This window comes from Stenella coeruleoalba, assembly GCF_951394435.1.
Source record: "Stenella coeruleoalba genome assembly, chromosome: 5".
Lineage (NCBI taxonomy): Eukaryota > Metazoa > Chordata > Mammalia > Artiodactyla > Delphinidae > Stenella > Stenella coeruleoalba.
The window spans coordinates 141,981,054-141,994,077 of record NC_137150.1 but is presented as its reverse complement, the minus strand read 5'-3'; the positions used below and the strand labels follow the sequence as shown (position 1 = coordinate 141,994,077).

The 13,024-nt window shown below is 59.6% G+C and overlaps 1 protein-coding gene across 3 annotated transcripts; it reads left to right on the top strand.

Moving 5' to 3' along the window:
• On the top strand, positions 1–10,772 carry SIK1 (salt inducible kinase 1). 3 transcript variants are annotated; one of them, XM_079923138.1, is made up of 14 exons: positions 1–580; positions 1,573–1,743; positions 2,225–2,341; positions 4,930–4,993; positions 5,144–5,305; positions 5,443–5,567; positions 5,656–5,779; positions 6,452–6,675; positions 6,913–7,062; positions 7,487–7,609; positions 7,729–7,945; positions 8,447–8,722; positions 9,412–9,643; positions 10,116–10,772. In XM_079923138.1, exons 2-14 carry the CDS (start codon positions 1,588–1,590, stop codon positions 10,498–10,500), a joined length of 2,355 nt encoding a protein of 784 aa, XP_079779264.1. In that variant the 5' UTR covers positions 1–580; positions 1,573–1,587; the 3' UTR covers positions 10,501–10,772. The 3 variants fall into 3 exon arrangements, with proteins under 3 accessions (XP_079779264.1, XP_079779263.1, XP_079779265.1); XM_079923137.1 differs by lacking the exon at positions 1–580 and adding an exon at positions 1,027–1,163; XM_079923139.1 differs by lacking the exons at positions 1–580; positions 7,487–7,609 and adding an exon at positions 1,027–1,163.
• The last annotated feature ends 2,252 nt before the right edge of the window (positions 10,773–13,024 follow it).

The following is a 13,024-nucleotide window of genomic DNA, read 5'->3' as shown; positions in this document are numbered from 1 at the left end:
CTTCTGACCGCAGACGTGACCCCTCCCGCGCCCCGTCCTGGGTGGGGCGGGGCCAGGCCAGGCGTGAGGACCCAGAAATACCTGCGCCCCGGCCTGGGGGCTCACAGCACTCGGGCCGTCCCCACGCCCCGCGCGGGCGTAGGTTACAGAGATGCTGGCCAGCTTTCCTGTGTGGACGTTTCTAACTTCCTAAACAATTGAGGCTCCTACGAGGCAAGAGTAATCGAAGTGGGCTGCCCAGGTCCTCCATGCATGCAGCTGCCACGCTCCGGAGGGCCCCTGATGGGTGGCAGCTCCCCTCTGGGCCTGGGTGGCCAATTTGGGGTGTCGGAGCTGGCCTGCTGTCACCTGCAGCCCGTATGGCCCATTCTGCGACTCTCTGAGGTTTCCCGGGCCCCACCTGGTACTTCTCCTAATAGAGGCGCCAAGGCCGAGCACTTCCAACGGAAACTGGGGGACACATGAAACCCGTACCCTGATAATGAGGAACCTGGAGTAGAAGGCTGAAGAGGACGCAGCCGCACCTGTGCTGCACTTCAGGGAGTTTCGGAACCGCGCTAGAACCAAGCCTGTTGTCAGGGTGCGAGACGACGGGGACCTGGGCGAAAGCGGCCGTGCGCGCGCGTGCAGGAGGGAAGGCTGCGCCCGGGGACGAAAGGGTTAAGCCGCCCGCAGCGCCCGCGGCGTCCGGTAGCGGGCGCGCGCCGGCGGGAACGCGGGCGCTGGCGGGCGGGCCTCGGGCGGCCGGCGTCCCTGACGTCACCACCCCGCGGTCGCCGTGGCGACGGCCTCATCAGCGCGCGCGTCAGAGCCGCCAGTCTCTTGGCAACGGCCCGATCTCGCGCTCTCCCTCCGCCTGGCGCTCGGCCGCGCGTCGCTCCGGCGTCAAAAGGACGTCAATGGGGATGTATCAATCCGGCGGCGGCGGCGTGGGCGGGGCCGGCGGCGTGGGGGCGTGGTGGGGGCGGGGCCGGGCGGGCCGGGGCGGGGCTGGCGGCGCGTGCGGCCAGAGAGCCCGGCGCTCGGCTCAGAGCTGACATGCGGCGCGGCCCGGGCGGCAGGCGGCCGAGCAGCGGGCGGCCGGGCAGCGCGAGCGGCCGAGCGGGCGGCGGGGGCCGCGGAGCGAGCGGCGTCCCGACCTCGGCGCTCCGAGGGCGGCGGAGGTGAGGCGCGGGCAGGCGGCCGCCGTTGGGCTCGGGGCTGCGGACTCCGCGGCCCCGCAGGTGCGCGCGCGGGGGTCGCGGGCCGGGGCGCCGCCACCGGGCTCCGCTTTGTGGTGAGGCTGGCGGCGTAGGGGGGCGTGGGAGAGGGGGTCCGGGTTTCGGGACGGAGCCGAGCGCGAGCGGCGATCCACGCGCCCCGCAGGGCTTGGGACCGGGAGCCCGAGCCGAGCCGAGCGCGGGCGGCGGGCGTGGGAGCGGGGCGCACGTCCCAAGGGGTTCCCGGAATCCGGGGTCGCTGTGGAGCCGGTCGCCGGCGGGGGCGGGTGGCAGCGGGTCCGCGCGCCCGGCGGGCCGGGGGCCCTGGGCTCGGGCCGGCCGGCGCCGAGCTGAGCGCGCCCCCCGCCCGCAGGTGCGGCCCGGAGCCATGGTGATCATGTCGGAGTTGAGCGCGGCCCCCGCGGGCTCGGGCCAGGGACAGCAGAAACCTCTCCGGGTGGGCTTTTACGACATCGAGCGGACCCTGGGCAAGGGCAATTTCGCGGTGGTGAAGCTGGCCCGGCATCGAGTTACCAAGACGCAGGTGCGTGGGGCGGCGGGACCCCGGGGTGGACCCTCCGGGGGTGCACCCTCTGCGGGTGGACACCCCGCCTCCCCGGAGCAGGGGAAGCTGGTGGAATCCCAGCTTGTGGGGTCCTTCGTCCTAATGTCTAAACGCTGACAGTTTTTAGTTTGGAAAAGGAAAAAAATGCTTTATATTATGATTATGCATAATTTGTACAAATATTGGGGGACAGCAAATAGGGTAATGAGCAAATAACCTAGGAGCGCAGCTGGAGCCCTGAAAAGTGAGCCTGCAGACACTTAGGACATTTATTGATCTTTGGCTGTTTAAGTAATATTAATGGTTACTTCCGTTATTTTCCTCCCTAACTTTTTGTGACCTTTGGGGACATAAAGTGTTTTAGAAATTAACCTACAGAAAATGAAATGTGTAAATTCGCTTAAATGAGAGGGTTTTTCTTTTTCAAACAAAATATCTTTTATCTATTAAAAATTTGTAGGTTGCAATAAAAATAATCGACAAGACACGATTAGATTCAAGCAATTTGGAAAAAATATACCGTGAAGTTCAGATCATGAAGCTTCTGAGTCATCCTCATATCATAAAGCTTTATCAGGTAAGGACGCAAGTTTGCCTTCCACTGTTACTTCTGGCAAAGTGTATCATTTTTTTAATTTTCAACAACTTAAGTCTCTGAAGGTTGCCCCTCTTTTTGGGTGTTTGTAGGAGTCAGGGGGTTGATTGTATAAGGTGAACAGATTGACTTCTGTAAGCTGTGCAATTATTTTCTTGCTCTTGGATCATAATTCAGATTTGCTTCATTAAAGTTTTGTTTGGTAGTGTTACTCATTCCAGTTTTGAATGCGTGGAGGTCGGTTGTTAAATTTACTATGAAAACAAACAACTAGATCTCTGCATTGCCGCAAGTCAACCATTTAGTGTGAAGGGACGAATCTGAGTGAAACTAGACTCTTCTGCCTTTGCAGATAATTATTAATCTTTAAAACCAGCTGCTCTTACCAGTTTTCGTAAACTTATCTGCGCAAAGGCTGCAGTGAGCATTTGTCTATCCCGTTTCAACCCTTCCATCAAAAACGGAGAGATGAGGTACCTTTGCTGCGGTGAGAGCAAAAGGAACTTGCCGTCTAATCTGCTTTAAGAACGTGCCTCACCCTGTCCGTCTGTTGGTTTGCTTTTTGTTCTTCCTTGAAACTAAAAAATTGTATCTTTGGAAACTAAGTGCTGATTTAATTAGGACAGCAAAGGAATCTCTTACTTAGCCAGGTGCTTCTGCAAAATGAACTCGGTTCTACTTGCAGAAGGATAAGTTCTTTGCACATGTTTGATATTACTCCCAGTTGTGTTGGGTGTAAGTTCCTTTTGACGATTCTCACGAAACCCTGTGGATCCGAGATGAATATGGGACGGTGTGGGGATGTGTGTGTGCCCTTGGCAAGGCGAAGCTGTACAGTGTGGCAGGGGAGAGGACTGAGGTTGAAATGACCCCCCGGGGAGGCTGCTGCCCTGGGTTACGGTGAAGGATGAGGTGGAGTCATGGGGCTCGTGTTCCTCTAATGACAGTTTACTCAGCATCGTTAAGTGCCGAGATCGAGTCACGTGCACTCCAGTTCGTGTTTTGTTTCTGTTGTCATTTTTGAGTCAGGCCGAGATAAGATGTTTCCTCCATGGTCACTGATGTCAGTGCCTGAGCAATGTGCCCAGCCTGTTTCCACAGGAGTGGGCTGAAGCCTGTCTGTCTCTGACTTTGACAAGGGGGATGAGCCAGAGCTTTCCTCATCTTCCTGTCCTCCGCTGACCCTGTGCGGGAGGAGCCCAGTGAGCCAGACGGTAGAGGTCTTTTCTGGGGGTGAATTTTCTCATCATTCCATGAGCTGTTTTAACTGTTTGGAGACAGGGTTCAGTGGGTAGCAGCGATTGTTATGGCTCTGGTTTTGACACTAGTGTCTAATTTTCTTCCCCTGGCCCAGTCCCCAGAACCTCCGTGAGACGCTTCAGCTCTTTCCTTGAGGTTTTTTTTAAAACTTCAAACACGTTGACTCGTAATTCTTCCTCTGTCTCTTTTTTAAATTGAGGAAAGGGATAAACTTGCAGCATGTCACTCTACCGCACACGTCCAGGGCAAGGGTAGTTACTAGTGTAGCGAAACTGCATTGTGTTGGCTTTTCTTGTTAGATTTGTGGCTCGAGGCAGTTGTCTTTAAAGTGCCTTTTTAAGGGAATAACTATATTTTGGACCCTGAAGAGATCTTTTTCTGTAAAGATGTATTCTGTGTCCCTCTGAAATATTTTAAAATACACAGACATGAGTTTGTTTTACTCCTTTCAGTACCAAAGATTTGAATTTGACCTCCTTTCTTAATTAGTTATGTTTTAAAATCTTAAAATTTTTTTTCATCGTGAAATAAAATTCTCGATCAGTAAATGAACCTCTGAGGTGTGTTTGACATTGGCTCTTGTTATTGACACACACGCCGAGGAGTTTGCTGTAGGCGAGGAGTCTTTTGTAGCTTACCTGGCAAAGCTGGCCTCTCACAGCCTCCTGTATCAGGTCAGTAACGCAAGTGGGGCGGGGAATTTGTTATCTATTATTCAGCTCGTGCCGGCCCTGGCTTGGATAATCTGTTGCCTGCTAGGCTTCTAGAAGAAAGGCCTCACAGAACTCTCGCCATCTCTTACTGCTGGGGCCTGCAGAGCCTTCACTTTGGGTGAGGCAAAGTGAGTTAAAAATACCGTAGAGGAGAGTTCCAATACAAGTAGATATTTTTGGGAAGCAGAGGTGTATCAGGATGGATAGGTTAGTGAGGAACTCACCTCTGACTTTCAAAAAACTTCTTCCTTTTTTTTTTTTTTTTACATCTTTATTGGAGTATAATTGCTTTACAATGGTGTGTTAGTTTCTGCTTTATAACAAAGTGAATCAGTTATACATATACATGTGTTCCCATATCTCTTCCCTCTTGTGTCTCCCTCCCTCCCACCCTCCCTATCCCACCCCAAAAAACTTTTTCTGAATAGGGATCCCCTTTGTCTCTTTATTGCGGAAGATTTTCTTTTCTTTCCTTTTTTAAAATAACGAACATGCTCATTCTGGAGAAGTTAAAAATTTACTGGGGTTCAAGTAGATTATTTATACCATTGGTATGTTCCCTTTATGTGGTTAAACGTTAGGTCTTTATTTTTTTAGGTTATGGAAACAAAGGATATGCTTTACATTGTCACCGAATTCGCAAAAAATGGAGAAATGTTTGGTAAGCCATGCTGATTCTTAGTATCTGTTGGAAAGAAATGTCCTGATCGCCCCTCCAGTGTTTGGGTCTCCCCAGAATCCTTTCGTTGTGCCCTAGGCGGCGGCCGGACCTTTGGATTTGGGGCTATAGCTTCCTTTTGTCCGTCCTCAGATTACTTGACCTCCACCGGGCACCTGAGCGAGAGTGAAGCCCGCAAGAAGTTCTGGCAGATTCTGTCAGCTGTGGAATACTGCCACAGCCATAACATCGTCCACCGGGACCTCAAGACCGAGAACCTGTTGCTGGACGGCAACATGGACATCAAGCTGGCAGGTGAGGGGCCCAGGAGCGCGCCCAGCAGGAGGGAGGCGCATGCCGGTGAGGGGCCCCATGCCATATCGCACGAGCCTTTGAAACTGCGGCCCTGCCGTTTGCACTGCAACTTCATCGCCTGTTTCCTTGTCTCTCAGATTTCGGGTTTGGGAATTTCTATAAGCCAGGAGAGCCTCTGTCCACGTGGTGTGGGAGCCCCCCGTACGCAGCCCCGGAGGTCTTCGAGGGGAAGGAGTACGAAGGCCCCCAGCTGGACATCTGGGTAGGAGCCACTGGTGCAGTGCCTGGGGGGTGCGGGTGCTCGGGGGGCACCGGGGCGCAGGCGCTGACTCAAGTCTGGTCCTCCTCAGAGCCTAGGCGTCGTGCTGTACGTCCTCGTCTGCGGGTCTCTTCCCTTCGACGGGCCTAGCCTGCCGGCCTTGCGGCAGCGGGTGCTGGAGGGCCGGTTCCGCATCCCCTTCTTCATGTCTCGAGGTAGGTGAGTGCCCGGCCTCCTCTGGGCGGGTGCGGTCACCAGCCTGCTGCCCGAGCTGTTGGGTAACCAGGATGAGACTTTGGGGGGATGAGGAGGAATTTATTTCCTGAAATGCCTGCTTGACCGTCTTCTGAGTCTGCCATCGGGCCTGGGAGCCAGGCCCATGTCACTGTGGGGTGTTTACTCGATGCCTGCGAGAGAATCCCAACCCACTGGCTGCTTTCTCTGTGCCCGACTTACAGGGCCAGCTGATGCCTACGCGGCTGCTCTGAAGCTGGCTGGGGGCCCAGCAACAGCACTCGGGGTGCTGGCCCCATCCCCTGAGTCTCACCCCTCCCACACTGTGCTTTTCCCTTCCACTTTGGAAGGTGTTGGACAGCTGCTTCCTCACATGCTTGGTCACAGCAGGGTGGGGGAGTCTAGGTGGTGCTCGGTCTGGTGGACGTTAGGACCACGTTCCCCAGGGACCTGATCCCTCGACCCGTGGCCCTCCTTAGCGGCAGGTCTGTGACACCCAGGCCACCGCTCCCGGCCTCAGCGTTCTTTGGGACGGTCACTTGTCTGCTCGCCACGTGCAGGGGAGCCATGTCCCCTGCAGGGACCCAGGTGGGCGCTGGGCACACGCGTGCAGGAGGCCCTCGCGGGCTCAGTGCGCCTCCCTTGCCCCCCAGACTGCGAGACGCTGGTCCGCCGCATGCTGGCCGTGGACCCCACCAAGCGCATCACCATCAGCCAGATCTGGGAGCACAGGTGGATGCGGGCCGACCCCGCCCTGCGGCAGCCCACCTGCCCCGTCTTCTCCTTGCTCGGCTACGCCTCCAGCCTGGGCAGCTATGACGAGCAGGCGCTGGGCATCATGCAGACGCTGGGCGTGGACCGGCAGAGGACCGTGGAGGTGCGCCGCCGGCCTGGCCTGCCATGGGGAGGGTGCGCCTTCCCGGTCGGGGGCGGGGCGGGCCACCGAACGGGGGAAGCAGGCGCTCGCCAGCCGGGTTAAAACGGGCGCGCGGCTGATCGAAGGGCGGCTCGCCCACGGGAGAGGGTATTCTTGGCCACCCCAGAATGGCGCGGGGGCGGGCTCTTCAGGAGCCCCCCCGCCGGCTGCGCTCTGACCCCGCTTCTCTGCCCGCAGTCGCTGCAGAACAGCAGCTACAACCACTTCGCTGCCATTTATTACCTCCTCCTGGAGCGGTTGAAGGAGCTCCGGCTCGCCCAGCCGCCGGCCCGCCCCGGCCACGCCTGGCAACAGAGGCCCCGGAGCTCGGACCTCAGCGGATTTGAGGTGAGGGGCGGCGCCTTCGATACCCAGCCCCGAGTCTCTGCCTTGGACTGTGTCCCCAAGTTAGGAATACCCTGCTGGGACATGGCTGGGAGGGCATGCAGGCTGAGCCCGCAGGTCACCTACCCCCTCCCGTTAGGCACTTGGCAGGGGTCCCGTGTGGTGAAGCGGGGTGGGGGGTGCCAGCCGTTCTGCTGGGGGTCAGGCCCCGCCCGACCACCCCCTGTTCCTTCACGGCCCCTGGTGCCACCGCTCGGCCAGTGAGGCACTGGAGGGGGCTACACACGTGTCCTGAGCCCGCAGCTGGCGGCCGACGCCTGTTAAGTCAGCGGGAAGCCAGCCCGGTCTGTTCCGCGACGCTGTGTTGCTTGCGGTCGTCCCCTGCCTCTGTCCCTCACGGCCTCTGTCCTTATCTGCTGGCCCCCAGGTGCCTCAGGAAGGCCCCCCCGGTGACGCTTTCCGCTCCGCCCTGCTCTGCGCACAGCCCCAGACCTTGGGGCAGTCTGTCCTGCAGGCCGAGCTGGACTGTGACCTCCACGGCTCACTGCAGGTGTGCGAGCGCCTCGCAGGCGGTGTCCGGGGTGGGCCCGTCTGGTTCCCAGTGCTGGTGACGCCCCGGGCCGGGCCTCACAGAGCGCTGGGGTCACCGGCCTCCGTGTGTCCCCACAGCCCTCGCTCTTCCCCGTGGACACCGGTTGCCACGGCGTGTGCCAGTGGCGCTCCGTCTCCCCCAGCAGCCTGCTGGACACGGCCATCAGCGAGGAGGCCAGGCGGGGCCCGGGCCTGGACGAGGAGCAGGTCGCACAGGGGCCCCCTCCTGGCAGCACCGGCCGGAGACACACGCTGGCCGAGGTTTCCACCTGCTTCTCCCCGCGCATCCCTCCATGTAAGCGTCCCCGTGGGTCAGGGACATGCCCGGCGGGTGGGCTGTGACGGGCAGCGTCTTCGGGTTTGCCGTTCCTGAATCGCCCGAGGCCACGGGGACCATACTTAGACCTCGCCGGTGGCCCTCGAGTGGCAGGGACAGCCTGGGGTTTAGCTGCCCTCAGGGGCTAGCAGGGCAGGTCCTCGGCCCAGGCCCCTCTGTGTCCCAGGTCCAAGCGCCACCTGTTGGCTGTAGCCGCGCCCCCAGCCCCGTGGTGCTGCCCATCGAGGCTCCCTGGACTCTGGGGGCATCTGGCTGTCGCAGACTTCCTACCCCCAGAGTTGAGGCTAGGGGTGGGGAGGGCACAGCTGTCTGCCCCGTCAGTGAGCCACAGGCCATCTGAGGGCCCGGGAGACGCCGCAGCAGGCGCGAAGCTCCGGGGCCAGAGCACCTGGACTTGCTGCAAAGGGTGTCGGGCGTCCCCAGGTGCGTCTGGCCTCAGCAGCGCCTGCTGCTCTGCAGGTATCGTTGTCTCCCCCTCCGCGGCCAGTCCTTCCGAAGGCACCAGCTCCGACAGCTGCCTGACCTCTGCGGGTGACGGCCTGGCTGGGCTCAGCGGACACCTGGTCGCTCAGGGGCTGCTGAGCGCCTGCTCTCCGCTCAGACTGGCCTCGCCACTCCTGGGGACCCAGTCCGCCACCCCTGTGCTGCAGGCGCAGGGGGCCCTGGGAGGAGCCGCCCTGCTCCCCGTCAGCTTCCAGGAGGGCCGGAGGGCGTCAGACACCTCTCTCACTCAAGGTGACTTCCCCTTTCGGCCACTTCTGCCTTCCCTGGGAGACCCGTGTGCACCCCGGGGGGCATCACTTTGTCCTTAACGGCAGGTGGCAAACCCCTCTTCTAGCTGGTCCTGGTGGAGCAGCTGTGCTCCCTGGGCAGGCCGAAGCTGCTGCCCGGCTTCTAGACACCCTGGCTTCTAGGATGAGCTCACACGGCCTCTAGTAGCTGGTCCTAAGAGCCCAAGAGATGCTTGGGTGGCGGGCATCAGCTCCTGACTTGGAGGAGGATGGTCAGGGAGGCACCCGCCACAAAGGCAACCCATGCTTGGCGGCCGGGGTCTCCTGGCACCTCCCAGGGCTTGTGGGGCCCCCGCCCCCTCCCGAGGCCCCTGCACTGCTCGTGCCCTCCTTCCACGAAGGATCCACTGTCTGCCCAGACGTGTGCTGCTTCAGGGCTGGAACTGCTGTCCCAAACCAAACCCCAAAAGAGACTGATGTCCCAGCCCCAGGAGAGGGGCTGTCGTGAAGTGATGGGGTGACGAGAGGGCCCCTCGACCCTGTAGGAAGGCGTGCGGGTCCCCTCATCCCACCACGTTCACACCACTCGGCCCCGCATACTCCCCTGCTGTCTGGAAGCCCCAGCAAGCAATGGGCCGTCAGGCCAGGGCTGGTGGACGGGTCCGTATACCTGTTGACTTTGCCTGTCCCCAGGGCTGAAAGCCTTTCGGCAGCAGCTGAGGAAGAACGCGAGGACCAAAGGCTTTCTGGGGCTGAACAAGATCAAGGGGCTGGCTCGCCAGGTGTGCCAGCCCTCCTCCAGCCGGACCTCGAGGGGCGGCCTGAGCACCTTCCAGCTGCCCGCACAGAGCCCGGGCCTGCACGGCGGCGGGGCTGGCGGCCGGGAGGGCAGGAGCCTGCTGGAGGAGGTGTTGCACCAGCAGAGGTAAGACGCCCGCGTGGCACTGGCGCCGGGGCCTGGGCAGGGCTCGTGTGGCTTGGGCTTTTCTGAGCGGCCTTACCCCCTGAGCTCCCGCTTCTGCACGTAACCAGACAAGCGCTGCCCTGCCCAGGCTGGGGGAGATCTGTGCGGCTCCTTCCCAGTAGCTGGGGGGCGGGGGTGGGGAGCATCGGCCCGCAGTGGGGGAGGGAGGGGGTGGCGGGTAAGAATGTCACGTCTGGTTGGCATCTCTGAGCTGCTACGAAAGCAAGACGGGGAATGAAATGCCAGGAATTGCTCAGGGGATGAGTCACGCCCAGAGTGGCGTGTTCCGAGCAGCTCCAGCCCGTACTTCCACGGGGCGGGCCCTCAGCCCTGGCGGGTGGAAACCCGATCGTGTGGGAGCCTGGCCGGGTGGCGGGGGCAGCCGCGCGCCGGCCGGCACTGACCTGCCTTCCCTGTCCCTCGGCCTGGCCAGGTTGCTCCAGTTACAGCACCACCCGGCGGCCCCACCCGGCTGCCAGCCGGCCGCCCAGCCCCCCCCAGCCCCCTTGGTCCTCGCCCCCTGCGATGGCGCCCTCCTCGTGTCGGGACTGCGGAAGGAGCTGGGGCTGGGGCCCGGCCTGCTGCTGCCGCCCCCGCTGCTGCAGGCCGGGGGCTCCCACGTGGTGTCGGCCGCCCAGCTCCTGGACGCCCACCTGCGCATCAGCAGCTCCACGGCCCCCGGCCCTGCCGCCGTGGCCCCCCAGCCATGCTTCGCCACGCTGTCCCCGAGCCTGGAACCCGCGGGGCTGCCCCAGGGGGACTGTGAAATGGAGGACTTGACCTCGGGCCCGCCGGGCACCTTCGTCTTGGTGCAGTGAGGGGCCCGGCCGGGCTGTGACTTCTCGAAGCAATAATTTCAGAGTATGTGAAGACGTTTCCGGACTCAAAGCCAAGAACTTTTCAGCAGGAAAACAAGCAATACGTTTGGTGTTTTGGCTTTTTAGTTTATATTTTGTTTGATTTTTTTTTTTTTTTTCCCCTTGCACTGAGCAACTGTAACTCCGAGTAGGGACTGGAAACTTTTTGAAGAAAAATAATAATCCAGGGGCCTGTCATTGGGGCGGGTGGATGGGAAGCGGGAGGAGGGCAGCGGGTGGAGCTGGCAGCGCTGTGGTCAGGGTCACGGGGTGGGGGGGGTGGGGAGGGGGTCGCCGATTGCCCCCAGGAAACCGTGGTGTGAGCCGTGCGTCCCCATCGCGTGTGTGTGCGCGTGCATGTGTTAGTGGGTTTTTTTTTAGTTCACAATTCTCCACTTCCTGGAACACTTAGGCTTCACTTGAAAACTGTGAACTTTCTGCTTTACGTATCAGTTCTTGAAAAGCTCTAACATCCAGCCCAAGAGAAGATAATCTATAAATTCTTGGAATTCTCTCCCCTGAAATCAGAATCCAGAGGATAGTTTTTCTTATTTTAGAGGAGACGTTTTATAAACTGCTCGGGAGCTGGTTTTCCAGGATTCTTCGGAGGGGCTGCAAAGAGGAACCTGGCTGGGGTGGGGGGGCCGCGAGGTGGAGGCTCCCCGCCCCCGCCCCGTCACTTGGCCTGGAGCCCCAGGGCACCTCCGAGGGAGCTGGGGAAGTCTCTTCCTCCTGCACCTCTTATTTCTGCTGCTAATTAAGTTTTTATGCATTTCATTATCAGGGTCCAAAAAGAACAACTGACTTGGGGTGGAGTGGGGATCGTGCAATATGGCGATTCTGTGATGCTGGGACGGACAGGGATGGGCCGCCTGCGGTCGGGGGACGGCCCACCTTGTCCGGGCCCTGCGCTTGGTGGGCCTCCGTTTTAGGAAAATGAAGTGAGAGGTCAGGTCAGTGCTGTTCACGCTTTGTTCTTTTTTAAAGCGGACACTGTACATGTGTATACATAGGAGACAAACGTACACTACTTATTTTTTATACTTTTTACTACGTTTTTGTGTTCCTGGTGTGAACTTCCCTCCCTGGTAACGTAACCAAGCTCCGGCACCAGGTCCGTGTGGAGGCGGGGCCAGCAGCAAGCGGACCAGGCGCGTGCTCACCTGGCAGGTGAACTCAGGTGGCGGCTCGGTCCGTCAGAGGCCGCTGGACTGAGGAGGACCGTCCCTCCCCATCCCTGTGGCCAGTCAGCGCCGTCCCTTTACCAGCGCAGGTGCCTTCAGCTCGTGTCGGCTCTCGCAGCCTGCAGTGTTAGGCCCAGGTGATGCCGAATGGGGAAGGTGGCACGTGTAGAAGCCAAAGATTGCCGGGTCGCCAGAGGCCGGGGAGGCGGCCCGGGTCTGTGCGTGTGGCCCGCTCCCGCCGGCCCCGCCGCCGCTGCTCTGTAGCTGTGTCCAGGAGCGGGACGAAGGACTGTCCTTGCACCTGGCTGCCAAGGAGTCAGTCACCAAAGCCTCCCGTGACTAGGAAGGTTTGAGCCAGGAGAGCGCCGGAGGCCCTGGGGCGCCAGCCTCGGCCTCCGCCTTCCGGAGGCACCGTCGACTCCCCCGAGGCCGCTTCCCTCCTTAACGCATCTGTCCTAACGCCGTTGATCAAAGGCCTCAGAGCCATGACAAGCACTTTACTCTCAGCGTTTCCTCCCGTCACCGTCAAGACGTGTGTCGTGTTGTGTCCGGTGTTTGCGACGCGTGTGCTGCGGGTTTCTCGGCAGCGCTGTCCCGCGGACTGGACGCGGGAGCCTGTCCCGAGGCACCACGCCGTCCGATGAAGATGTACATAGTTTGGGTTTTTTACCATAACTGAATTAATTATTTTATTTCCTATGTTCACATGAGAGATGTACGCCAAATGATTAGTGGATGTATGTTTTTTAATTTAATATTTAAATAAAACATTTGGGGAAGAAACCTTGACTCCTTCCCCGGCTGCTTCTCTGTGAGGGGCTCCTTCCTTCCGAGCTGCTTCCTCCAGGTTCGATGAGTTTCAGGTCTCGGAGAAGAGGGCCAGGTGCCAGTTCCCGCGCCCAGCTGAGCTGCAGGCCCAAGCCCTGACCCGCTAGGAGGGACGGGTGCTCGGTGGCCCCGGCTGGGGGCGCGGGAGGCCTGCTGGCGCTCAGACCCCTTCCCAGGTGGCAGCTCTGCTAATCGGCTGGGTGTCTTGACACCCAGATGTGTTTTCAGCTGGTTCGTCCCCTCCCAGGGCACCATTCACGCTTCACTCTTCACCCATAATGTTCTCTGAATCCACCTAGAAATCAAGGCTTTGGAAGAATCTCACAGCCAAACTATTTCCTGGTCTTTTCAAGTTGGCATCACCACCTTCGAGCAATAGGGCAGATGGGGCTGCCAGAAGACCAAAGGTTCTCTTCATTTTGATGCCTGGCAAATCTTTTTTGATTAAAAAATTCTTGAACCCTTTCATACTC

Excerpts from the sequence above, each read along its gene's own strand:
- SIK1 (XM_079923138.1), top strand. The coding sequence starts at position 1,588 with ATGGTGATCATGTCGGAGTTGAGCGCGGCCCCCGCGGGCTCGGGCCAG. Across the intron at positions 7,610-7,728 it reads ACCTCCACGGCTCACTGCAG|CCCTCGCTCTTCCCCGTGGA; the intron begins GTGTGCGAGCGC and ends GTGTCCCCACAG. Across the intron at positions 7,946-8,446 it reads CTCCCCGCGCATCCCTCCAT|GTATCGTTGTCTCCCCCTCC; the intron begins GTAAGCGTCCCC and ends GCTGCTCTGCAG.